The sequence below is a fragment of the Scyliorhinus torazame genome, chromosome 12, assembly GCF_047496885.1.
Source record: "Scyliorhinus torazame isolate Kashiwa2021f chromosome 12, sScyTor2.1, whole genome shotgun sequence".
NCBI lineage: Eukaryota > Metazoa > Chordata > Chondrichthyes > Carcharhiniformes > Scyliorhinidae > Scyliorhinus > Scyliorhinus torazame.
In genome coordinates, this window is record NC_092718.1 from 17,071,579 (window position 1) to 17,099,447 (window position 27,869).

The 27,869-nt window shown below is 47.6% G+C and overlaps 1 protein-coding gene across 1 annotated transcript in view; it reads right to left on the reverse strand.

Annotated features, from left to right (window-relative positions):
- Positions 1–27,869, reverse strand: part of itga11a (integrin, alpha 11a) — a 231,784-nt gene that overhangs the window by 166,349 nt on the left and 37,566 nt on the right. Inside the window, exon 2 of the mRNA XM_072470475.1 lies at positions 23,726–23,837. Coding sequence (XP_072326576.1) covers positions 23,726–23,837 — 112 coding nt within the window. The remainder of the gene's footprint in view (positions 1–23,725; positions 23,838–27,869) is intronic.

Here is a 27,869-nt window from a genome sequence, read left to right on the forward strand (position 1 = left end):
ATCCCAGGCGAGTGTTGTCGACTGCGTAAACATTGGAGTGGTGTACGCCGGTGTCAACGGGCTTCCTGGCCCAGCAATTCTCCGCTGTTCAGGGGGCTAGCACGGTGCTGAAGAGCTGCGCGCTGCTCCGGCTCCGAAAGGCGGCCCTGCACGGTTGGCGCGGGTTCACGCATGTGTGCGATGGCTGGCTCTGTGCCGGTGCATGCGCGTGGTTGCCATCTCTGCGCCGGCGCGGAGCAACATGTCGGGGACTTTACAACGGGCCACGCGGAAGGAGGTAGGCCCCGTCCAGATCACGGCCGCCCGCCGATCGGAAGCCCCCGATCGTGGGCCTGGACCCGGTGGAGGCCTCCCCGGAGTCAGATCTCCCCACCCCTCCACCAGGACGTCCACATCGGCCGCGGGTCCGAGCTCACGTGGGGGTGGTGCCAGGTTAGAACCACGTCGGCGGGATTTGGGAGAACTTGGCGGGAGTTTGGCCCGTCATCCGCGGAGAATCGCCATGGGGGCCATTTTCAGCGGCCCCCGAACTGCGCCGCGGCGACCGCGCGGGCGCAATTGCCGCCGATATTCCGGTCGCTGGTCGGCTAAGTTGATGCAGAGTGCTGTCCCTCAGGCTATAGGTCCAGCCCAACAATCTGTTCCAGGAAACACACTTTGCGGAAAGCATGTTTTCGGCAGGCCTATCCAGGCGCACAAAGTCTTCTACGCCTAAGAAGTACTTTATGGAACTCAGGATTGTCATGGAATCTCCAGCTATCAAAGATTAACCTGCTGGGCACTAACACGAGCAGCACTCAGGAGAATAAAAGTACGAGGCGGTAAAAAAGCGTGTGCTTTTCACTTTCTTTGAAAACCTTTATTCCGTAGGAGATGGAGAATATGTTGAAGACAGGAAAAACACAGTCAAGAATCCTACAACCGGGCAATGAAAACTCTGCTTGCTTTTTAATCTGTGTTGTCAGTTACCGCATTGTGAGGATAGGTGTGTCCGGTGACCAACTTTAACCCTGCCAGCAGTGGACAATGGAACAACGCCGAGGCTGGTTTAGCTCACTGGGCTAAATCGCTGGCTTTTAAAGCAGACCAAGGCAGGCCAGCAGCACGGTTCAATTCCCGTACCAGCCTCCCTGAACAGGTGCCGGAATGTGGCGACTAGGGGCTTTTCACAGTAACTTCATTGAAGCCTACTCGTGACAATAAGCGATTTTCATTTCATTTTCATCTGTTGCCTTTGTCATATTTATTGATACTGCTTTCTCCTCACCATATCACAAAAATACCGGCCATGTCAGGGAGTGTGGGCTGCAGGTGGGAAGACAGGCAATGAAACCTTCAGGAATATATACAATCCAGAACTTGCCGCACCCCTAGCCAAGCTGTTCTGGTACAGCTACAACACTGGCATTTACCCGGCAATATGGAATATTGCTCAGGTCTGTCCTGTGCACAAAATGACAGGACAAATCCAACCCGGCCAGTGATCTCCTGACCAGTGTCTCAATCATCAGTAAAAGATGGAAGGAGTCATCAACAGCACTATCATGTGGCACTTGCTCAGCAATAACCTATTCATGATGCTTAGCAGGCCAGCAACACCCACATCCCGTAAATTAGTTTTTAATAAGTTGAGAACCTTATTTGAGACATTTTGAGAACGTGATAAGATGCTGTATAAACACACTTTACCCCAACTATTAGACTCTCAATGATTAACCAACAGTCTTTGACATGAGACAGTTCTAACCACATGTTTTGCATCAGTTCGAAGTGGTCTCAGTTTCTCACTGATACTGAAATTAGGCTGCAAATACAAGTAGAATTTAAACAAGCAACATGCCAGGTTAAGAAGGAGGCACCACAGTTCTGACCTGTTTCCCTGTCACTTGGGACTGATTTAGCACAGTGGGCTAAACAGCTGGCTTGTAATGCAGGATAAGGCAGCAGCGCGGGTTCAATTCCCGTACCAGCCTCCCCGAACAGATGGCGGAATGTGGTGACTAGGGGCTTTTCACAGTAACTTCATTGAAGCTTACTTGTGACAATAAGCTATTATTATTATAACTGGAAAAGCAGACTTGATGAACTCTTTCTCAGGAAGGGGTAGCTCCAGAGAGCAATGTGGAACTGGTGTGGGATTTAGATTTGCCAGTCATGTGTCCTTTACACCAATACCTTTAGAATAACAACACCTTTGCAATATTATTAGACCATTGCTATTTCAGGTTATGTTTTATGTGATGTTGTAACGGTACATTGACTAATGTGCTTGGTATAATACACTCCCAAGGGCCATGTTATAACAAGGGTGGAGTGTCGCTTAAAACACACTGTGGATCTTGAATTAACAGGTTGAGAGAGATGGCCCAAATCTAAAACTGCACAGTTGAGACGTTTTGTCCAGCATGGCTGTGTTTTCATATCTGTCAAAGTACAAGTGCATGTCAAAATTCCAAAAAGGAAAGTCTTCCAGTTGTAATTGTGGGGCCTCTGAGTCCTATTTTAATACCCAGTAGATAAAGTTTTCATGTTATTTTTTGTCCTAACGTGAGATACTTTGAGTCAGTACTTTTCTGGTAATACGAAAGCAGTATTGTTAAATATGATAAAGGCAACAAGATGCTAAGTGTTGTTTCGCAGTTTATTGATGGTAGGGTTGTAATTGGGCACCACCAGACCATTGTGCCACATGCATCTTTGCGAGCCAACTTTCTTGCTAAAATAAGATAAAGTCACTGGCCCAATCCCAACTCTATTTGAAGATTTGACTTCATCAGACAAGTTGAATTTAGTTCCATCGCTGCTAATCCTTCCGTGCAGTACTGAGGACATGCTGCGTTGGCAAGCTGCTGCCATCCTTCAAATGTTCAGATGTTAAACCAGAAACAGTTCTGCCTGTCCTTGGTGATGCTGGTGGCCAGGAGTGTGTGTGGTGATATGCCTGTCAGCAATATTGTAGTTGACTGTTGATGCGACCTCCAACCAGCAGGTGGTGGTACAGACTCACCATGCGGTCTCCAGACAGGTCATATGACAAGGCACTCAGGTATAAGTGTGGGCACATCCGGTGATCGGCAGATGGTTATAAGATGTATAAGAGGACAGGCATGCCGAGGGGTAGTTCCAGGGGAATACAAAGAAACTCCATGATAACGTGCTCTGTAACAGATCGCTATCTTACCACGTGTGATTCAATAAAGATCCTAGTTTGGACAAGTCACAAGTTGTTTGGAAGATTCCTTGCTAGACATTGTACACCAACACAAGGAGATGATAATAGGATCGTGTACGGAGAAGAGCAGGGAGTTCGTTCAGCATCCTGGTCAACATTCTTTCCTCAAGAAACACCCCACTAAAACGCGCTAACTTGTTATCCATCTCATTGCTGTTTGTGGGATCCTGCTGTGCGAAAAGTGATAGCCATCTGCCTGCATTGCTGTATCAGAAAATGCTGCCAGATGAAGGTGTTACTGAGAGACTTGATAAAGTTCTACATAAATGCAAGTCTTTCTTTTCTCTCTTTCTGCACCAGTAAAATGATGGAAGGGGTAACAGCATTATCATGTGGAACTTGCTTAGCAATAACCTATTCATGATTCTACACTGAGTCGGAGCTTGCATGTTGGTGTCTGCAGAAGTACGAATCAGGAAAGATGCAAAATGAGTTTGCAATTCGCTATTGTGCATTTTGCATCATCTGACAAAGTCACAATCTACCCCCTGGAATAGGATTTAATTGCAAATTATGCAATTGAGCAAGTGTTGCACAGGAACTGGACGTAATGGCGTACTTATAAAACCTACCAAATAATAAAAGCGTCCTAACAATCCAAGTTTTTATTTAAGTTATTGATTGATGGTATGCAGCTGACTTTTATTGCCCGTTCCTGGTGAATCTTGAGAAGGTGGTGGCGGGTCATTTCTTGAACTACATATACATGAACATAGACATCTCCAAATAAACAACAGCAGAGAAAAGGTTTCCATGGAGATCAGAGTGAATAATAATATGATTTGACCTGAAGAGATGTTGTTTTGGCTTTTAGTGGAAGGAGAGTAAAATAAAAGTACATTATCCGCTTTCAGGCATCAAATGTTCTTTGTTGGTCGTGTATTGTGTTGCAGCAGTTTGTTTTAGTGCTGGGATGGGTTGATCAAATTTGTTGCTGCAAAGTGATTTCCTCCAGCTGTAATTCTTTATTCCACTCCCTCTCTCCAGCACTGGATTAACATCCACCCGCTGCACTTGGTAGCACTCTCTCAGTCAGACGTTTGTGGATTCGAGTTCAATTCCAGACAGAGCACTTAATCCACGCACGTCAGCGCAGTACTGAGGGAGTGCTGCACTGTCAAGACATCCGTCTGTCGGATGAAATGTTAAACCGAGGCCCTGTCTTATCTCTTAGGTACGTGGAAAAGATCCCATCAAAACGATTGAAAGAGCCAGACACGATCTCTGAAAATGTCCAGTCCGATATTTATCCTTCAACCTGGTCTTTATTACGCTGCTGTCTGTGGGATTTTTTTGCGCTCAAATTGTCTGCCATCTTTTCTACATTAGAATGGTGGCCACATTCCAGAAGTACTTCCGTTGTCTGTGAAGCACCCTGGGATGTCCACAGGTCGGCAAAGGCGCACCGTATATGCAAGCTGTTTCTTCCATTCATTACCTCTGACCCCTTCGCTACAGTTCCAATCACTACATCCCTGCGCCTTATCTGTTCCAGGACCATTCCACTTTGTTGCCTTCGTTTAAAAAGCCTTGCAGAAAGCTGGAATCGGTTTTCCCCAATCCGCAACCCCCCTCCCCCTTTAGCCCAATCAATCCTGTTTCCTCCTTAGCGATCTGCCGTTGAGACATTCCTCCTAGTGGTTTAAAAATGCCATTGCTTGTCTCTCACTAACTGATGGGAAGCCAGGATGCTATAGCTTCCAAGTTTTCTTTATTTACGATGTTGCACAGCAATGATTTGTAAAAACAAACTAATAAATGCCAGTGATTATCCATGTGATGTCCTCTGCACTGATGTTGGGATTTGAAGTAACTCATGGAGCAATAAAGCTTTAAGCCACAGAGTAAAAAGCTTGGGTTGTAAACAATTGCAGCAGTAAAGTTAAGGGTCATGATACCAAGTAAACACAGGAGCAGGAGTAGGCCATTCAGCCCTATAAGCCTACCCCACCATTCTTTATGATCATCCATCTCAACACCATACTCCCACGCTGTCCCCATACCCCTTGACCTCTTCAGAGCCGAGAAATCGACCTCTTTCCTTCTTAAATATATTCCGTGACTTGGCCTCCACAGCCTTCCGTGGTAGAGAATTCCACAGCTTCACCGCCCTCTGAGTGAAGAATCTTCTCATTTGAGCAGAGCGCTGAATCTGGCTGTTATTTGCAGGCGAGCTTTGTTTTTACACAGGTGAAGCCTCAGATTCAGGGACTGTTTAGCACAGGGCTAAATCGCTGGCTTTGAAAGCAGACCAAGGTAGGCCAGCAGCACAGTTCAATTCCCGTAACAGCCTCCCCGAACAGGCGCCGGAATGTGGCGACTAGGGGCTTTTCACAGTAACTTCAGTTGGAGCCTACTTGTGACAATAAGCGATTTTCATTCATTGATTACCGGTCCTTACCCTTACTTTTAAGGGACATTTTTCACTTCAGAAGGTGAACTTAGCTAGAGATGAACCCTACCATCCAGAATGGTATTCATCGAAAATGTTCCCTCTAGTATTAAAACATCTTCCAAAAGAACAAAGAACAAAGGAAAGTACAGCACAGGAACAGGCCCTTCGGCCCTCCAAGTCTGTGCCGATCATGATGCCCCCCAAAAAAATCTTCTGCCCTTACTCGATCCGTAACCCTCTATTTCCTATTCAAGGACCCATCCAGATACCTCTTAAATGTTGCTAATGTGCTAGCTTCCACCAGCGCCTCTGGCAGTGCGTTCCAGGCACCCACCACTCTCAGCGTGAGAAACTTGCTCCGCATATCTCCCTTAAACTTTCCCCCTCTCACCTTGAAGCTGTGCACCCTTGTAATTGACACTTCCACCCTTGGAAAAAGCCTCTGACTATCCACCCAGTCTACGCCTCTCATAATTCTGTCGACCTCTATCAGGTCTCCCCTCAGCCTCCGTCTTTCCAGTGAAAACAATCATCGTTTATTCAACCTCTCCTCATAGCCAACACCTTCGAGACCAGGCAACATCCTAGTGAATCTTATTTTCACTCTCTCCAAAGCTTCCAAGTCCTTCTGATAATGTGGTGACCAGAACTGCACGCAATACTCCAAATGTGGCCTACCCAAGGTTTTATACAGCTGCAACATGATTTCCCAACTGTTGTACTCAATGCCCCGGCTGATGAATGCAAGCATGCCATGTGCCTTCTTAGTCACCTTGGCCACCTGTGTTGACACTTTTAGGGAACTGTGGACCTGCACGCCCAGATCCCTCTGTAGGTTAATGTTCCTAAGGGTTCTGCCATTTGCAGTATAAGAGGCAGATTATTCTTAAATATTCAGATTAACATTTTGGGCCATTGCTCCTCAAGCATTCTGAAGAATAATGGCTGCGATTTAACGGAGAACGTTCTGAGTGTCATATCGGGAGCGACTTCCCGGATGCTTCCCGACGGCCGAACCGGGAGTTGCAACCTGTATCTAACGGGACATTATCCTGGAAATTATCCCCCACGAGCATCATGGCGGAACCGGTTGTCCCGCCAGCTGATTTGCCAGACCTGGGCACGGCAACTCCCCACTAACAAGGGGGAGCTTCTCATAGACGTTCCCTCCAGACCCGCTCCCAGGCAGCACACAGACATGGCACCAGGCAGACCTGCTCCACACTTCGGGGATGCCAACCTGGCGAGACTGCTGGACGTCGTGGATGCGAGAGGGGGCGCCCCGTCCCTCTGAGGGGGTCGGAGGACCAGCAGCAGGCCCACCAATGCCGCCTGGGAGGCAGTGGCAGCGGCCGTCAATTCTGCCGGCGTGACCAGGAGGTCAGCCGAACAATATCAGAAGAAGGCCAATGACCTCCGTCGGGCCGCAAGGGTAAGTTAACACCGGCCCCCTGCATCAATCTCGCCTGGCCTCCGCCCCCCACCCTATCCGGCCCCCCAACAAGTCGGCAGCTGGCGCTTCGAAAATCCCCCCAACAGCACATCCCCTCCATGCCCAGGAGTGGTGCCCACACATGCCACCTGGCATAGGCCACCCCCAATGTATCAAGTGTGTGGCTCACAATACCTCTTCTCTGTCCCCGCGAGCGAAGTTGGCCCATATCAGGCAGGAAAGGGTCCAGACATCAGAGTCCTCATCCCCTATGGAGAATGGGTCCTGGAGATTGTGGGGTAGGCCGAGGAGAGAGTGGGCACAGAGAGCGATGTTGGCCAGCGCCGCAGAGGTGAGGATCCACTGCCACTTCACCCAGGTGACCTGCCTCGAGTGAGTTGTTCATGTCAGACAAAATGATCGCTTCCTCTCACTGACCACATGTCCATTCTCTCGCAGGATCTCCATTTGATGGGGGTCAGGCCATGTGGTGTGCACCGCCCCCCCCCCCCCCCCCCCCCCCCGGCCATTGCCACCCAAGAGAACACTTTGGAGGGGAAAGGAGACCACCATCGAGGCGTTACTGCTTTCATCCCCAACCTCCACCAGCCCAGAGACACACACCTTGGTGGGCAGCATCAGTGAACAGGCTTCGGGGGCACAATCTGGTGAGTACCACCCAGTTGCTGATGCACATCAGGTGGAGGCAGGAACATCCAATGGAGTCAGCAGTCGGAGGTCTGCTGGATCCCAGAACTTAGCTGAGTCCCAGTCAGTTGCATTGACATGGATCGAGAACTGGTTGGCAGACAGGAGGCAGAGAGTGGGAGTAAATGGTCTTTTTCAGAGTGGCAGGCAGTCTCTAGTGGGGTACCGCAGGGTTCAGTACTGGGACCTCAGCTGTTCACAATGTACATTAATGATTTGGATGAATTTATTGCATGCAATATCTCCAAATTGTCGACGACACTAAGCTGGGTGGCAGTGTGTGCTGTGAGGAGGAAGCACAGAGGCTGCAGAGTGACTTGGACAGGCTGGCTGAGTGGGCAAACACTTGGCAAATGCAATATAATGTGGGTAAATGTGAGATTATCCACTTTGGTGGCAAAATCAGGAAGGCAGTTTAGGAAAAGGGGAAGTGCAACGAAGATTGGCATGCGGGTACAGCAGGCGGTGAGGAAAGCTAATGAGATGCTGGCCTTCATAGCGAGGGAATTTGAGTATAGGAGTAGGGATGTCTTGCTGCAGTGATACAGAACCCTGGTGAGGTCACACCTTGAGTATTGTGTGCAGCTCTGGTCTCCTAGTTTGAGAAAGAACATTCTTGCTATTGACGGGGTCCAGCGAAGGTTCACCAGACTAATTCCCGGGATGGCAGGACTGACATATGAAGAAAGAGCCCAGTGGTTAGCACAGTTGGTGCACAGCTCCGGGGTCCCAGGTTTGATTCCCGGCTTGGGTCACTGTCTGTGCGGAGTCTGCACATCCTCCCCGTGTGTGCGTGGGTTTCCTCCGGGTGCTCCAGTTTCCTCCCACAGTCCAAAGATGTGCAGGTTAGGTGGATTGGCCATGATAAATTGCCCTTAGTGACCAAAAAAGGTTAGGTGGGGTAACGGGGATAGGCTGGAGCTGTGGGGATAGGGTGGAAGTATGGGCTTAGATAGGGTGCTCTTTCCAAGGGCCGGTGCAGACTCAATGGGCCGAATGGCCTCCTTCTGCACTGTAAATTCAATGATTCTATGATACGGCCGCGGCATTCAGGCGGGGTCAGCGACACTCCGGTGAGTGAATAGCCGATTGGAGGAGTCCCAAAGGCTAGGGGTGCAAGAGTTGGCACCGGCAATGCGTAACACCGAGGCCAACACGGCTAGGGCGGCGACCGCAGTGGAAAGCCTGCAGCACGAGGTAGGCATCTTGAGTGGTGGTGTCCAAGGCGTAGCTCAGTCAGTGACGACCATGGCTGAGAACCTCGACATCATGTCCCAGGCGCAGATGAACATTGCCGAGGCTCTGCAGAGCATAGCCCAGTCACTGGAGTCACTGAGGAGCATCGTTGAGGGAGTCAACATAATGGTGCAGGCGACAAGAAAGCGCCAGGGCAGGCATAGCCGGATGACACAGAGGCCTCTGTAGCTCACTCCAGCTGCCCTTCATCCCATGGAGACCCCAGGGCCCTATGGGCATCGTCAGGAAGGAGGAGGGAGCTCTGTAGGCCGACCTGATATCTGCCACCAGAGAGACGACGGCAGACTCCAACCCATCCGAATTCTCCCTCGGTGCGTCTCAAGGTCAGCGGGCAGAGCCGGGTGGCATGGCGATGCTAGTGGCACTAGTAAGCTGGCTGGGCCCTCTGGCGCCTGGCCCCGAGAGGACACCCACCAAGGGCATCAAAGACCACAGGCTTCCCCCTGTGGGGAATGTGGGGGATACACATTGATGTAGCAGCCGAGCACGGAAGATGAAGAAGATTGAGGATCACTGAGTGGGCACAGGGGGGCATCGGGGAGAGGGGTGGTGGTGGGGGGTGCGCACCATTTGTAGCTGGGGACAATGGAGGTTTTGAATGTTCACTGTTAAAACATGTTACACGTTACACCTGATACATGTGCCGCCTCTGTTACGTTATTCTTCACAGCGGACCTGCCTCCACCCCACCCCACAGGTGCCCTCCACTCCCACCACTCCCTGCCCCCCGGGCACAGTGGTTCGAAAGCCAGAACCCCCGATGCAGAGATCCTATACAGGTGGTGGGCGTGAGCGTGCTGTCAGCAGAAGGACAGGAATCAGACTTTCATCGATTGAGGAGCAGCAGAGCGTCCCTCCCAGCGAGTGATCATCACTCTCCTGCCTTGTATACTGACCCGCTGACGAAGGTCCATCACCCTGGTCCGGCTCCTCCTCAGACGAGGCCACACGTCCCTCCTCCTCCTCCTCCAGCACGTTGCCCCACTGCTGTGCCAGGTTTCATAGGGCAAAGCGGAGTACCCTCTGGGGGGTGTACTGCAGTGCACCAGCATTGGTCCAGGCATCGGAACTGCATTTTGAGCAGTCCGATGACAGCACGGGTGGGCGTGTGGGCCTCGCTGTATTGAGTCTCCACGTCGGTTTCTGGCCTCCGCACTGGTGTCGTTAGCCAGGACCTCAGCGGGTACCCCTTGTACCCAAGAGCCAACCCGTCATCCTGGGGAGGTCCTCAAAAACGCCAAGGATCTCCGAGTGAGCCAGGATGTAGCGGCCATGCACCCTCCCTGGAAAGCACACACGTACATGACCCAGAGGTGGTGGTCACACATGAGCTGAACATTCAGAGTGGAACCCCTTCCTATTAATGAAGGGCCCTCCATGATGCCCCGGTGCGCGCAAGGTAACATGCATGCCATCAATTACCCCCTGGACCTGGTGCATCCGGGCGAAGGTGGAGAATGCTGCTGCCTGGGCAGAAGCCCCTGGGCTGCATGCCCAATTTCAAAGATGCCTACTCACCCCCTTCAATCCCTTCACCAGCCATTCCGCCAGCTTCCCGCTTTTAAATAGGTGTGCTAAAGAGCTCCTGTGTGACCTCCCGGTGTGGAGCTGCTTAGATCTCGGGGGGCCATTCGATAGGTGGCCGCCCCTTTAATGATATGGAGATTGCCCACAATTGGTGTTAATTGGAACCTCGCAGGTCTAGGCGGGATCTGGACCCTGCCAATGGGAGCATAGATCGGAAACCGGTCGATGCCAGGCAGTGTTATGGGCGAGGCGTTTCCAGAACCCCAAAATGGATCATGGAGTTCAACCAACCTCCCCCTTTAATGTATTTGTTGCTTTTCCGAGCACATGGCTTGTTCTCCAGGTGTGGGATTACAATTATGGACACGTGGTTTTTTTAAAAACACAAAACAATGTTTATTCCATGAACTCAACTTAACCCTTTTAAATAATCATTGGATCTCTTGTCACCCCTTACTTCAAAGATAACCCCGAAAATAATACAACACTAAATAATCCCTCAAAATGTTCCTTCAAACATCCAAAAAAACTTAACACCATTAAACAGGAGCACATCAGGTTAGAGGCTTTATTATTATGAGTTTAAATCACCCAAATGATCAAGAGATAGTCTTTCATGGCAGAGATCACAACATATCCAGCTTACTGCAAACACAGACACTCCCAAGCTCTTTTCAAACTGAAACTAAACTGCAAAATGGCTGAACTAAAACAAAGCTCCACCCACATTCTGACATCACTGCATTTCTTAAAGGTACATTGCTTAAACATCCATTTTTTAAAGGTACCCTCACATGACACCTCCCCCCAAAAGAAAAACAAATAAACCATTAACTTCAAGATGGTTTCATTTTTCACTTTTGCACCATCCACTAAGAAATGTACACAGTAAATATACCTTTTTGTTTTTAAAAAAACAACACACGTAAACAGGTATAACAATATAGGGTGGACAGTGAGAGCCTTCTCCCGCGGATGGATATGGCTGGCACGAGGGGACATAACTTTAAACTGAGGGGTAATAGATATAGGACAGAGGTCAGAGGTAGGTTCTTTACGCAAAGAGTAGTGAGGCCGTGGAATGCCCTACCTGCTACAGTAGTGAACTCGCCAACATTGAGGGCATTAAAAAATTTATTGGATAAACATATGGATGATAATGGCATAGTGTAGGTTAGATGGCTTTTGTTTCGGTGCAACATCGTGGGCCGAAGGGCCTGTACTGCGCTGTATTGTTCTATGTTCTATGTTCTAATATAGTCTATTTTTCTTTGTTCTTCTTCCTCCAACCGAAATCCTTATCGATTGACAGTCTCTTTGAACAAAGTCTCTGCATGATCCATCCATTCCTCTACTCCTCGGCATTTCTCTTTAGAATCAGATACTTTAGTTCAATCTGACCACAGAGTCCCTTGCAATTCTTCAATACAGGGGCATTGGTGATCACAGCTTTCAGGCAGTCAAATGCCTGTTGAAAGTCTGCTGTCCATTGAATTTTTTACGTTTCTTCAACAATTCCATCAGTGGAGTAATCACGCCACAAAACTTTTGCACAACTGTTCGATCAAATCCACTCATGCTAAGAAATCGCATTATTTCCCTTCGTCTTGAGGGTATCGGAAACTCCGCAAGGAAAGTGATTTAGGCTTCTCCAAATTCACTTTCGGCTAGGTTCATCACCAAAACCGCCACCTGAAGTCGATCAAAGAACTCCATACGATGTTTTAAATGTTCTTTCCATGTCTGGATGTTGTAAATAAAAGCAGATTGTCCCACTTTCTCAATGCAATCCTTCAAACGTGGGATAGGATAAGAGTCCATTCTTGTAACTGTATTCACCTTTCGATAGTCCACACACAACCATTGGGTACCGTCTGGTTTAGGTACCATCACTATGGGTGAGCTCCATTGGCTGCAACCCACTTCAATTATGCCATTCTTCAGCATACTCCCAATCTCTCTGTTAACCTGTGCCAATGTTAAAGGATTAAGTCTATATGGATGTTGTTTGATAGGAACAGCATTTCCCACATCTACATCATGCATAGCCACTTTAGTACTTCCCAATTTATCTCTCCAAACTTGCCCATGTGATATCAATAACTCTTTCAGGTCAGTTCTTTTTCCTCTGGAAGGTAACTTAACAATTCATCCCAATTTTTAAGAACATCCTCATTTTCCAATTTAATTTGAGGTATGTCAAATTCACAGTCATCTTGATTTGGTTTGTCACTTCGAGTTAGAATCATTAAAACCTCCTTTTTCTCTCCTTCCCTTTCAAAGTACCTTTTAAGCATATTCACATTTCACACTCGGTGAGTCTTCCTTCTATCTGGTGTTTTTACCACATAATTCACCTCACTTAATTTCCTTTCAATCTGATATGGTCCACAAAACCTAGCTTTTAAAGGCTCACCTACCACTGGTAACAACACTAAAACTTTATCCCCACTGACAAAACTACGAACTTTGGATTTCTTGTCCATTACCCGTTTCATCACATTTTGTGCAACTTTCAAATGTTGTCTAGCCAATTCACCTGCTCCATTTAAACGTTGCCTAAAATTTGACACATAATCCAATAGTGTAATTTCCGATTTCTCACCCACCAATTTATCCTTAATCAATTTAAGTGGTCCTCTTCCCTCATGACCAAAAATTAGTTCAAAAGGACTAAATTTGGTAGACTCATTAGGTGCATCCCTAATTGCAAACAATACGAATGGAATTCCTTCATCCCAATCCTCTGGATAATCTTGACAATACGCCCTCAACATTGTCTTTAATGTCTAATGCCACCTTTCTAATGCTCCCTGCGATTCTGGATGGTACGCAGTTGATTTAAATTGTTTTATTCCTAAGCTATCCATAACTTCTTTGAATAACTTTGAAGTAAAATTCGATCCTTGATCCGATTGAATTTCTGTGGGTAGTCCATATCCAGTAAAGAATTTAAGTAACTCCTCCACAATCCTTTTAGCTGTAATATTACGTACTGGAATGGCCTCTGGAAACCTAGTAGACACATCCATTATAGTCAAAGTTATTGATTCCCACGTTTTGTTTGAGGAAGCGGTCCTACACAATCAATTATGACCCTCGTAAAAGGTTCCTCAAATGCTGGAATGGGTATTAAGGGCGCTGGTTTTATCACTGCTTGAGGTTTCCCTATCACTTGACATGTGTGATATGATTGACATAATTTAACTACATCTTTATGTAGTCCAGGCCAATAAAAATGTTTCTGGATTTTAGCTTGAGTTTTCCTTATTCCCAAATGACCTCCCACTGGTACCTCATGTGCAACTTGTAACACCTCCTGTCTATACCCTACCGGCAATACTATTTGATGACCTTCTGTCCACTTTTCCTCTGCCTGCATATGTACAGGTCTCCATTTTCTCATCAAGACATCACTTTTACGGTAATAACACTCTGGTATACCCTCAGATTCCTCTTCCGTATATGCTTTCTGATATATCCGTTTTATTTCTACATCTTTCTGTTGTAACTCCGCCAATTTTCCTGAACTAAAAATATCCACCTCATCCTCCACCTGTTCTTGTTCTTTTTCAACCATCTGATCAAAAATCGTTTCTGATAATTGCACTTCAACTTCATCTTCACTCTTTGATTTCTCCTATTGTCTTAACCTGTGACATTGCGACCGGGTTACTACACAATCCGGAAAAATCCTAGGATATTTGTCCTTGGCTTATCAACCACAGTAGGCATCACTCCCACCTGCGATCCAGCTATATCATTACCCAAGATAAACTGTATTCCTGGACAAGATAGTTTCTCTATTATTCCTACTACCACTTCACCACTCGTCACTGGACTTTCCAACCTTACCTTATATAATGGAATGCTACTCCTCTCACCCTGAATTCCACATATTACCACCTTTTCTGGCAACATTCTTCCCAAACTACATAATTCCTCATCTCTTACCATTAAAGATTGACTAACCCCTGTATCTCTTAAAATTGTGCCTTTTTTACCTGCGAGTTTCTGTATCTGGAAAGTGTGAAAATTGATAAGTCCCCTGGGTCGGATGGGATTTATCCTAGGATTCTCTGGGAAGCTAGGGAGGAGATTGCTGAGCCTTTGGCTTTGATCTTTAAGTCATCTTTGTCTACAGGAATAGTGCCAGAAGACTGGAGGATAGCAAATGTTGTCCCCTTGTTCAAGAAGGGGAGTAGAGACAACCCCGGTAACTATAGACCAGTGAGCCTTACTTCTGTTGTGGGCAAAATCTTGGAAAGGTTTATAAGAGATAGGGTGTATAATGATCTGGAAAGGAATAATTTGATTAGACATAGTCAACACGGTTTGTGAAGGGTAGGTTATGCCTCACAAACCTTAAGGAGTTCTTTGAGAAGGTGACCAAACAGGTGGATGAGGGTAAAGCAGTTGATGGGGTGTATATGGATTTCAGTAAAGTGTTTGATAAGGTTCCCCACGGTAGGCTACTGCAGAAAATACGTAAGCATGAGATTCAGGGAGATTTAGCAGTTTGGATCAGAAATTGGCTAGCTGGAAGAAGACAAAGGGTGGTGGTTGATGGGAAGTGTTCAGACTGGAGTCCAGTTACTCGTGGTGTACCACAAGGATCTGTTTTGGGGCCACTGCTGTTTGTCATTTTTATAAATGACCTGGAGGAGGGCGTAGAAGGATGGGTGAGTAAATTTGCAGATGACACTAAAGTCGGTGGAGTTGTGGACAGTGCGGAAGGATGTTACAAGTTACAGAGGGACATAGATAAGCTGCAGCGCTGGGCTGAGAGGTGGCAAATGGGGTTTAATGCAGAAAAGTGTGAGGTGATTCATTTTGGAAGGAATAACAGGAAGACAGAGTACTGGGCTAACGTTAAGATTCTTGGCAGTGTGGATGAGCAGAGAGATCTCGGTGTCCATGTACATAGAAAGTTGCCACTCAGGTTGAGAGGGTTGTTAAGAAGGCATACGGTGTGTTAGCTTTTATTGGTAGAGGGATTGAGTTTTTGAGCCATGAGGTCATGTTGCAGCTGTACAAAATTCTGGTGTGGCCGCATTTGGAGTATTGCGTGCAATTCTGGTCGCCGCATTATAGGAAGGATGTGGAAGCATTGGAAAGGGTGCAGAGGAGATTTACCAGAATGTTGCCTGGTATGGAGGGAAGATCTTATGAGGAAAGGCTGAGGGACTTGAGGTTGTTTTCGTTAGAGGGAAGAAGGTTAAGAGGTGACTTAATTGAGGCATACAAGATGATCAGAGGATTGGATAGGGTGGACAGTGAGAGCCTTTTTCCTTAGATGGTGATGTCTAGCACGAGGGGACATAGCTTTAAATTGAGGGGCGATAGATATAAGACAGATGTCAGAGATAGGTTCTTTACTCAGAGAGTAGTAAGGGTGTGGAATGCCCTGCCTGCAACAGTAGTGGACTCACCAACACTAAGGGCATTCAAATGGTCATTGGATAGACATATGGACGATAAGGGAATAGCGTAGATGGGCTTTAGAGTGGTTTCACAGGTCGGCGCAACATCGAGGGCCGAAGGGCCTGTACTGCGCTGTAATGTTCTATGTTCTATGCTCCTCCTGATACACATGAGTAAACTTTACTCACACAAGTAAATTCTTTAAAGACATCTGGCACCTTCTTAACCATTACTTCTTGAACAGGCTGTACAATCGTTTGCACCTCCTTCGCTTCCCTTGGGCTTTCCTTTACCACTCTAACAAATCCCACTGTCTTATCCTGTTTTACCACATCAGCCTTCCCAGTGCTTTTCTTCAACCACCAACACTGTGACTTTACATGGCCTAGTTTATTACAGTGAAAACATTTGAAACTTTTCATCTCTTTTCCATCCTCCTGGATTTCTTTTTTAATCTGAGGTACACTCTCTTTATTGTCTCCCATCAGATCACCTTTACCTTTACCACTTGAGTATTTCTCATGTCCCCAGTTTCTATCCCTCACCGGCTGAAACTGATGTCGGAAACCAATCTTTGATTTATGAACTAATTCATAATCAGCTGCCATTTCTGCTGCTAATCTTGCAGTTTTAACCCTCTGTTCTTCCACATGAGTTTGCACTACATCAGGAATTGAATTTTTAAACTCCTCCAAAAGTATAATTTCTCTGAGAGCTTCATCCGTTTGGTCTATTTTCAAAGCCCTTATCCACCTATCAAAATTACTCTGTTTGAGCCTTTCAAACTCCGTGTATGTTTGACCAAATTCTTTCCTTAAATTTCTAAACCTTTGTCTGTAAGCTTCAGGCACTAGCTCATATGCACTTAAGATGGATTTCTTCACCTCCTCATACGTTCCAGATACCTCCTCCAGTAGTGATACAAACACTTCACTAGCTCTACCTACCAGATTTGTTTGAATCAGTAACACCCACATGTCCTGTGGCCATTTCATTTGTTTAGCTACCTTCTCAAATGAAATGAAAAAGGGCTTCCACTTCCTTCTCGTCATACCTTGGCAATGCTAGGACATATTTAAATAGATTCCCACCAAGCCTTCGACTATGATGCTCTTTCTCACTATCCTCATCACTATCATCCAACTGTTTCCCTTTACATCTGCCAATTTTAACTGACTTTCATGTTTCATGGCCATTTTCTGAAGGTCAAACTCCCTCTCTTTATCTTTTTCCCTGATCTGTATCTCCCTTTCTTTTTCTTTTTGTTCTGCTAGGGCTATTCTTTCTTTTCTCCTTTCTTCTCTCTCCTTTTCTTTTTCCTCTCTCTTTCTTTTTCCTCTCTCTCTCGTTTTCCTCTCTCTCTCTCTCGTATTCAAGCCGCTTTAATTATTTCTCATGTTCCATTTGCTTAATTTGCAACTGAATTTTTGCCATTCCTAATGAGTCAAACTCTATCTCAGGCAACTTTAAATGCTTAACCACTGCCATAATTACCTCATCTTTTCGCATTTTGTCAGGTAATGTTAACTGCAATGTTTTTGCCAGACCCAACAGTCTGCATTTAGTCTCTGTCTGTAAGGTACTGCATGTGACAGTCTCCACCCCCAAAAACATCTGAGTCTCTGAAAGAGCCATTGTCCACAACACACTTAAACTAAAATACCACACCGGAAAAACAACAATCCTTCACTGTCTTTAAGTTCACAAAAGCCAATCCAATTGATAGACTTTTATCCCGGACGAGACCCCAATTGTTATGGGAGAGGTGTTTCCAGGACCCAAAGATGGATCATGGAGTTCAACCAACCTCCCCCTTTAATGTATTTGTTGCTTTTCCGAGCACATGGCTTGTTCTCCAGGCGTGGGATTACAATTATGGACACGTGAGTTTTTTAAAACACAAAACAATGTTTATTCCATGAACTCAACTTAACCCTTTTAAATAAACATTGGATCTCTTAACACCCCTTACTTCAAAGATAACCCCGAAAATAATACAACACTAAATAATCCCTCAAAATGTTCCTTCAAACATCAAAAAAAACGTAACACCTTTAAACAGGAACACATCAGGTTAGAGGCGTTATTATTATGAGTTTAAATCACCCAAATGATCCAGAGATAGTCTTTCATGGCAGAGATCACAGCAGATCCAGCTCACTGCAAACACAGACACTCCAAAGCTCTTTTCAAACTGAAACTAAACTGCAAAATGGCTGAACTAAAACTAAGCTCCACCCACACTCTGACATCACTGCATTTCTTAAAGGTACATTGCTTAAACATCCATTTCTTAAAGGTACCCTCACATGACAGCACGGATCCCAATTTCGGCCTCTCCCACAATTTAACCGGCTCTGCGCCGGGCGCAGCGTGGCTGTTAGATCCCGCCATTGCTTTTAGAATAAACAAGCGCTGCTAATTTATTCGCCTCTTGTACAGGACGGCAAACATTTCAATGCTATTAATTCAGGTCCAGTGCGGTAACACAGGTTTCGTCCTGATTTTGTTTTCTTGGTCCGCCCCCAACTCAATGTGTTTCCTTTCAGTGATTTGTGTTTAAACCCAGATGGCTGACAGTGTTTAGGGATGATACTGCTCAGATTATGAACAGAAAGCTGTAAAGTACCAAAGCAGAAGGACTGGGTTCCTCATTAAGCCCAAGAATTCTGGAAGGAATTTGGCTCCGCACGTCACCCTATCAAAGTAGCAGGTGTATTATTTCAAGGTGAAAAATGAACTGACCAGTAAAATATATAATGCGATCCCTTTTATGAGCAGCGCTGACTAAATGTAAATCGTGGCAAAAAAATATTTAGACCAAAAGAGTTAAGTTTGAGAGAATTTCTTTCTGGTGATCTGTGAATGCTGAACTATAACTGACACCACCACCAGGGCGGCATGGTAGCACAGTGGCTAGCACTGTTGCTTTACAACGCCAGGTTCCCAGGTTCAATTCCCTGCTTGGGTCACTGTCTGTGCGGAGTCTGCACGTTCTCCCCGTGTCTGCGTTGAGTTTCTTCCGGGTGCTCCGGTTTCCTCCCACATGTCCTGAAAGTTCGTGCAGGTAGGGAATATACAGTGAATGGTAGAACCCTCAAGAGTATTGAAAGTCAGAGAGATCTAGGAGTACAGGTCCACAGGTCACTGAAAGGGGCAACACAGGTGGAGAAGGTAGTCAAGAAGGATACGGCATGCTTGCCTTCATTGGCCGGGGCATTGAGTATAAGAATTGGCAAGTCATGTTGCAGCTGTATAGAACCTTAGTTAGGCCACACTTGGAGTATAGTGTTCAATTCTGGTCGCCACACTACCAGAAGGATGTGGAGGCTTTAGAGAGGGTGCAGAAGAGATTTACCAGAATGTTGCCTGGTATTGAGGGCATTAGCCATGAGGAGTGGTTGAATAATCTCGGTTTGTTCTCACTGGAACGAAGGAGGTTGAGGGGCGACCTGATAGAGGTCTACAAAATTATGAGGGGCATAGACAGAGTGGATAGTCAGAGGCTTTTATCCGGGGTAGAGGGGTCAATTACTCGGGGGCATAGGTTTAAGGTGAGAGGGGCAAGGTTTAGAGTAGATGTACGAGGCAAGTTTTTTACACAGAGGGTAGTGGGTGCCTGGAACTCGCTACCGGAGGAGGTGGTGGAAGCAGGGACGATAGTGACATTTAAGGGGCATCTTGACAAATACATGAATAGGATGGGAATAGAAGGATACGGACCCAGGAAGTGTAGAAGATTGTAGTTTAGTCGGGCAGCATGGTCAGCACGGGCTTGGAGGGCCGAAGGGCCTCTTCCTGTGCTCTACATTTCTTTGTTCTTTGTTTATTCGGTGAATTGGACATTCTGAATTCTCCCTCCGTGTACCCGAACAGGCACCGGAATGTGGCGACTAGGGTTTTTTCCACAGTAACTTCATTGCAGTGTTAATGTAACCTACTTGTGACACTAATAAAGATTATTATTATTGCAACAAAACCTCCCTATTTTGAAACTCTAACTCCTTTACAATAAAGGTCAAAATGCTGTTTGCCTTCTTAACTACAGTTTGGACCTGCCTGCTGGCTTTGTGGGATTCATGCACGAGAATACCTAGATCCCTCTGTACTTCACTCCTCTGTACTTCACTCCTCTGTACTTCACTCACCTGCAGTCTCTCTCCATTTAGATAATAATCTGCCTTTTGATTCCTCCTTCCAAAATGCATGACCTCACACTTCCCAGATTACGCTCCATTTGCCAGGTTTTTCGCACAGTCAATCAATCTTTATTCCATTGCAGAATCATAACATCCTCATCACAACATTCCCTTCCATCTATTTTCGTATTATTGCTAAATTTGGAAACCTTACATTCTGTCCCTTCCTCCAGGTTGTTAATGTAAATAATTAACAATTGTGGGCCAAGAACTGATCCATGTGATACTCCTCCAGTTACATCTTTCCACTTTGAAAAGGACCCACTTATTCCAACTCTCTGTTTTCTATGTGACAGCCAGTTTTCAATCCATACTAACACACTTCCTCCAATTCCATGGGCTTCTACTTTATGCACCAGCCTCTTATGCAGCACCGTGGTAAATGCCTTTTGGAAATCTAAATACACTACATCTACATATTCCCCTCTATCTACTCTCCCTGTTACATCCTCAAAGAATTCAAGTGAATTCGTCAAACATGATTTACCTTTCAGAAAACCATATTGACTCGGTTTGATTATATTCAGCTTTCCTAAATGATTAGCTATTTCCTCTTTGATTATTGACTCCAGCATCTTGTCAATAATCGATGTTAAATTAACTAGCCTATAGTTCCCCGCCTTCTGCCTTTCTCCCTTTTTGAACAGAGGAATCACATTGGCTGTTTTTCAATCTTGCAGTACCCTTCCGGAATTGAGTGAGTTACGAAAAACTTCAACCAATGGGTCCACTATCTCTGCAGTCACTTCCATTAAAACCCTAGCGTGCAGTTCATTGGGTCCTGGTGACTTGTCTGCCAGGGGGACAAGGTGCCTTAAGTGCCTTGGGTCATTTTGCTACCTGATTTTAAAATTCTCCTCCTTGTCTTCCAATCCCTCCGTGGTCTCTCTGTCTTTTTAACCTCCTTCAGCCCGACAACCATGTAAGGTGTTTGCACCCCTCCAATGCTGACTTCTTTCACATCTTTGATTATCATCATTCCACTTTTGGCAGCCAATACTGCGAAAAGCTGAAGCTGTGGGATTCCCTCCCTCATCCTCTTCACCTCTCTAACTCTCTCTCCTCCTCTTCTCTGATGCTATTTAAAATCTATCTCTTTGATCAACCGTTCTTGAATGTCTTGTGTTTCGGAGACAAATTCTGTTTGATAACACTTGCGTGAAGCACCTTGGGGGCATTTCGTTACGTTCATAGATTATAGAATTTACAGTGCAGAAGGAGGCCATTCGGCCCATCGAGTCTGCACCGGCTCTTGGAAAGAGCACCCTACCCAAGGTCAACACCTCCACCCTATCCCCATAACCCAGTAACCCCACCCAACACTAAGGGCAACTTTGGACACTAAGGGCAATTTATCATGGCCAATCCACCTAACCTGTACATCTTTGGACTGTGGGAGGAAACCGGAGCACCCGGAGGAAACCCACGCACACATGGGGAGGATGTGCAGACTCCGCACAGACAGTGACCCAAGCCGGAATCGAACCTGGGACCCTGGAGCTGTTAAGCAATTGTGCTATCCACAATGCTACTGTGCTGCCCCGTTCAATGCGGTATATAAACAAAAGTTCTTGATGTAAAAGTTGTTGAGTTCCACATATGTTTGAGGTCCACCGAACAACATTAATCTGTTTATTCAATTGAGCGAGTGCAGGATAATTCACCATAAGTCAATTATTTTGAACCCACTTCAAATTTCTCCTTCACAGTCTATGTCCTGCAAAGTTCTGGACAAGTTAAACTGTAGGCAGTGATATAATCATTTCTGTCACTTAACCAGTCGTGTTTAGGGTCAACTATTTATGAGTATGACATGCTGTGGAAAAGCGGGTATAGGAGGCTCATGTAGCACATAATCCTAACATAACCCATTGCTGCGCTGTTAATTTGACGTAATTCTATGCACTCCGTGATTTCGTCTGAACTGTTCATTTCACCAAATGTAACAATCATTCACAATCTGCGGAGTGTTAATTTCTCTTATATTGGCTCCAGACCAGGACAACTGCTGCAAGGGGAGCTAATCCTTTCATGCAAATCTCCTCTTAGAGGTCAACAATACCGACTGCTGTTTGGCAGCTGGTCCGTGAGGCCCACTTAATCGTGTAGGAAATGCAGGTCGGGGGAAGAACTCAATAGACCAGCCCTCTAATTGAGAACGCAACACTTAATCACTGGGCCACTAACCCTGCGGGTTGGCTACGGATAATCTTTACAATTTTATCTGATGGATCTTGTTCCTCGTGTAGTTATTCACTATCTCTCAAGAGACGGAATAAATGCGGTTGAGCCCCTGAGCACAAGAACTGCACAGGGTTTGTTGGAGGATTAAGCCTGATCAGCCAACCAGCCCAATTCTCAAACGACATTAAGTTGGATTTTTCTGTCAAGCACACCTGCCAAGAAAGCAGCTTCTGAATTTTGGCTAAACATCTGTGCACTTAATCAGGAGCTGTTTATTAGCTGACACATGCCTGACATTGGCAGGCATTATTGTCAAGTGTGGATCGTTGCCGAATTCCAGCAGAAGATCTGGAGAGGAGAGGAGAGGAGAGGCCATCCAATTTTTGTTACCAAAGGTCGGTACATGAGTTCAAAACAGATTTTGCTTCAAACTGTGAACGATGATTCTCTAGTGTCTTATGAGCAAAAGAGTGAAATTACTCTCTTTATGTTCATAATGGATGTGGTAAACCACGTTATTGTGTTAATTGTATTATATTCATTGTGCTGTGTTGTACATGCCTGGGCTTGTCCAGGCTGGCTCCGCCTGTGGCTCCTCCCCTCGGGGCTTCTCTAAAGAAGTGGCAAGTCTCCGCCTCCGGACCCGGTTTCGGGACCAGAGGCAGGAGGCTTGCTGTTTAGTGTATTAAAGCCTCAGTTACGTTTATCACTCGTCGTCTATTATTGATGGTGTATCAATGGATAAGCAATGCCGGTATCGGGGTTGGAAAGCTTAACATTTCGGGCTGCACACTCCATGGGTAGAGATCGCTTGTGGTGCGGGATGGTAAAAAGGACATTATTGTGGGTTTTTCAATCTATGTGTTAATGGGGGAGGGGGCGCACTCAGTGACGGGTGGGGGTGGGGGGCGATCAGTGATGAGTAGAAACAGAAACTTTCAGCCCATCTACCCAGGCTTGGGAGACTGGAGTCTAGCCCTTTATACACCCATCACCTTCGAGTACTGTGCAGAAGTGCAGGCAAATGTTTGTCGAGGAATGCACAACAAATATCGCGGATCTTCGACACAAACCAGACATGTATCGCCACCTGGTAAGAGGCGCATTCACCAACGGTGAGGCTGCTGCCAAATCCGCCAATCGTCACCATCAACAAATACATCTGATGTGAAAATCTCACCAAGGATTCTGGGGAGCAAGGCCTTGGTGTCCTTGCTAACTACTCACAGGAGCAGCTAGTAATCAAAAAGTCAACAATCCATCGTCAGTTCACTTCTCCTGTGCTATTCCCCCTTCTCCATAACTCAACATTCATCAGCATTTGACAACTAATCATCAGTGTCAACATAAGGAATTCTTATTCTTACCATTTCTGTCCATTTGCCTCGTGCTGTTGCACTGTGTAGCCAAACTGTGCGTCTGCAGAGCCCCTGATGATTTTTGGCCACCTGGTGTCAATGTTAAATGAGTCAGATGGAACTGTTGGATGGAAGAAAGACAAATTTACTGTTCACCCTCTTTGACATGAACAATTTTTAATCACACGCGAACATAATTTACAAGCTTGAGAACCAGAGAAAACCATTTCCTGTCAAGTTTCAATCTGGAGTGGACAACAATAAAGGACTGAGGTGAGACACCGTCTGGACACAGAGTGAGATCCTGTCTGGACACAGAGTGAGATTGTGTCTGGACACAGAGTGAGATCCTGTCTGGACACAGAGTGAGATCCTGTCTGGACACAGAGTGAGATCCTGTCTGGACACAGAGTGAGATTGTGTCTGGACACAGAGTGAGATCCTGTCTGGACACAGAGTGAGATCCTGTCTGGACACAGAGTGAGATTCTGTCTGGATACAGAGTGAGATTGTGTCTGGACACAGAGGGGGACACCGTCTGGACAGGGAGAGGGATACCGTCTGGACACAGAGGGAGATACCGCCTGGACACAGAGTGAGATCCTGTCTGGACACAGAGTGAGACACCGTCTGGACACAGAGTGAGACACCGTCTGGACACAGAGTGAGACACCGTCTGGACACAGAGTGAGATCCTGTCTGGACACAGAGGGAGACACCGTCTGGACACAGAGTGAGATCCTGTCTGGACACAGAGTGAGATTCTGTCTGGATACAGAGTGAGATTGTGTCTGGACACAGAGGGGGACACCGTCTGGACAGGGAGAGGGATACCGTCTGGACACAGAGGGAGATACCGCCTGGACACAGAGTGAGATCCTGTCTGGAAACAGAGTGAGACACCGTCTGGACACAGAGTGAGACACCGTCTGGACACAGAGTGAGACACCATCTGGACACAGAGTGAGATCCTGTCTGGACACAGAGTGAGACACCGTCTGGACACAGAGTGAGATCCTGTCTGGACACAGAATGAGACACCGTCTGGACAGAGAGGGAGATTCTGTCTGGACACAGAGGGAGATTCTGTCTGGACACAGAGTGCGATTCTGTCTGGACACAGAGTGAGATTGTGTCTGGACACAGAGGGGGACACCGTCTGGACACAGAGTGAGATCCTGTCTGGACACAGAGTGATATCCTGTCTGGACACAGAGTGAGATCCTGTCTGGACACAGAGGGAGATACCGCCTGGACACAGAGTGAGATTGTGTCTGGTCACAGAGGGAGACACCATCTGGACACAGAGGGAGACACCGTCTGGACACAGAGTGAGATTCTGGCTGGACACAGAGTGAGATTCTGTCTGGACTCAGAGGGAGATACCTCCTGGACACAGAGGGAGATACCGCCTGGACACAGACAGAGACACCGTCTGGACACAGAGTGAGATTAAGTCTGGACACAGACGGAGACACCGTCTGGACACAGAGTGAGATTAAGTCTGGACACAGAGTGAGTTTCTGTCTGGACACAGAGGGAGATATCGTCTGGACACAGAGGGAGATACCGTCTGGACACAGAGGGAGACACCGTCTGGACACAGAGGGAGACACCGTCTGGACACAGAGGGAGATACCGCCTGGACACAGATGGAGACACCGTCTGGACACAGAGTGAGATTAAGTCTGGACACAGACGGAGACACCGTCTGGACACAGAGTGAGATTAAGTCTGGACACAGAGGGGGACACCGTCTGGACACAGAGGGAGATATCGTCTGGACACAGAGGGAGAAACCGTCTGGACACAAAGGGAGACACTGTCTGGACACAGAGGGAGATACCGCCTGGACACAGAGGGAGACACCGTCTGACACAGAGGGAGATACCGTCTGGCACAGAGGGAGACACCGTCTGGACACAGAGGGAGACACTGTCTGGACACAGAGGGAGACACCGTCTGGACAGAGAGAGAGAGACACTCTGGACACAGAGGGAGACACCGTCTGGACACAGAGGGAGACACCATCTGGGCAGAGAGAGAGAGAGAGACACTGGGCGAAATTCTCCCACAACGGCGCGATGTCCGCCGACTGGCGCCCAAAACGGCGCCAATCCGACGGGCATCGCGCCGCCCCAAAGGTGCGGAATGCTCCGCGTCTTTGGGGGCCGAGCCCCGACATTGAGGGGCTAGGCCGGCGCCGAAGGGATTTCCGCCCCGCCAGCTGGCGGAAACGGCGTTTGTTGCCCCGCCAGCTGGCGTGGAAATGACATCCCCGGGCGGCACATGCTCGGGAGTGTCAGCGGCCGCCGACAGTTTCCCGCGCATGCGCAGTGGGGAGAGTCTCTTCCGCCTCCGCCATGGTGGAGGCCGTTGCGGAGGCGGAAGGGAAGGAGTGCCCCCACGGCACAGGCCCGCCCGCGGATCGGTGGGCATCGATCGCAGGCCAGGCCACCGTGGGGGCACCCCCCGGGGCCAGATCGCCCGCGCCCCCCCCCAGGACCCCGGAGCCCGCCCGCGCCGCCTTGTCCCGCCGGTAAATACCTACTTTAATTTACGCCGGCGGGACAGGCAATTTCTCGGCGGGACTTCGGCCCATCCGAGCCGGAGAATTGAGCGGGGGGGCCCGCCAACCGGCGCGGCCCGATTCCCGCCCCCGCCCAATCTCCAGTACCGGAGACTTCGGCAACCGGCGGGGGCGGGATTCACGGCAGCCAACGGCCATTCTCCGACCCACTGGGGGGTCGGAGAATGACGCCCACTGTCTGGACACAGAGGGAGACACTATCTGGACACAGAGGGAGACACCGTCTGGACACAGAGAGAGACCCGTCTGGACACAGAGACCTTGAGTTTTGAGAATTGTTTTGCTACTATGAAAATTCATGCAATGTATGACTAATGATTTGAAACACAGATGTCACTGGAAACAATGGAGTTTAAATATTGGACAGGTAGAAACCCAATGCAAAACTATACAGAATAATTCCCTGGCAGCTGTTCCCATTTTAAAATAAATTGCTTTGAAAGACAAGGAATAGTTTTCCGAGTGAATGAACTTAATTCAAAGAACAAAGAACAAGTCTCCGTTCCAGGATCTAAGGGCGGGATTCTCTGGCCGCGCCCGCCCGGTGATAAGAAATTTCCTCCCGAGGTTAACGGACCTTTCCGTGGTCCCTGTCCCACGCATGGCCATCTTGCGGCGGGCACGGCTGAAGAATCCAGCCCTAAGTGCTGACGCCGGGACAGAATCGTTGGATTTCTACGACAACTAAATTGGCGCCCCTCACAGAGCAATTCAGGAATCGTTAACGGCAGGCACCGGCGCTACGTAGAACACGACCAATTCCAATGAAGACGGCGTCGGATTCGCCAGGGTCGGGATTGACATTCGAGAGGCTGACAAGCTGCAGGCGCATATTAGCACTCCACTACCCAGCCAACAAGATAGTACTGGTTGTGCTGGGGTACGCCCGTTCCGTTGATAGGTTGGAAGGGGTCCGAGAGTGCCGGGGGGGTGGGGGGGGGGGGGCCTGGGGGAACACCCATATGAGCAGTGACACAATCAGTTCAGAGTGCGCGGTCAGCGCCGTGCGCAGTTGCATAGCTGCCTTGCCAGTTGCAGCAATGGTGTTCCATTCCCGTCCACCCCGACCCCACGGTCGGTCGCCTGGTCGCCCCTCCCTTTCTCCACCCCTCCCCCGGCCCTGCCAGAAGCCTCCCGGCCAGCAGCACAACCATCAGCACACCATGGCGATGTTGGACACTTTCAGTATCCCCTCTCTCTCTCTCCTTCAGCAGCCATGGCACCTGTTCCCTGATTTGTGAAACCACAAGTGAACCTCGCCATCTCTAATAATTCCTCCTGGCGGAGGCGGAGTATTGAGGAGGCTCCGGAGAATACCGGGTGTGCCAACGGTGTTTGCTGTACCTGCGGAGCAGAACGCATTGATGCCGCTGTCCAGGCCCCGGAGCATGGCATTGGCGCCGGCCTTGATTTTGGCCTCACAACCGATGGAGAATCCCGCCCAGAATATCTGAGTTTCATTTTGTTAAATTACCCATCTGAGCTAATTGAGTTTTGTGACTCAGCAAACCATTCATAATATTGAGAATACAAAAGTAATTTCTAACAGGAATGAGTGTCAGA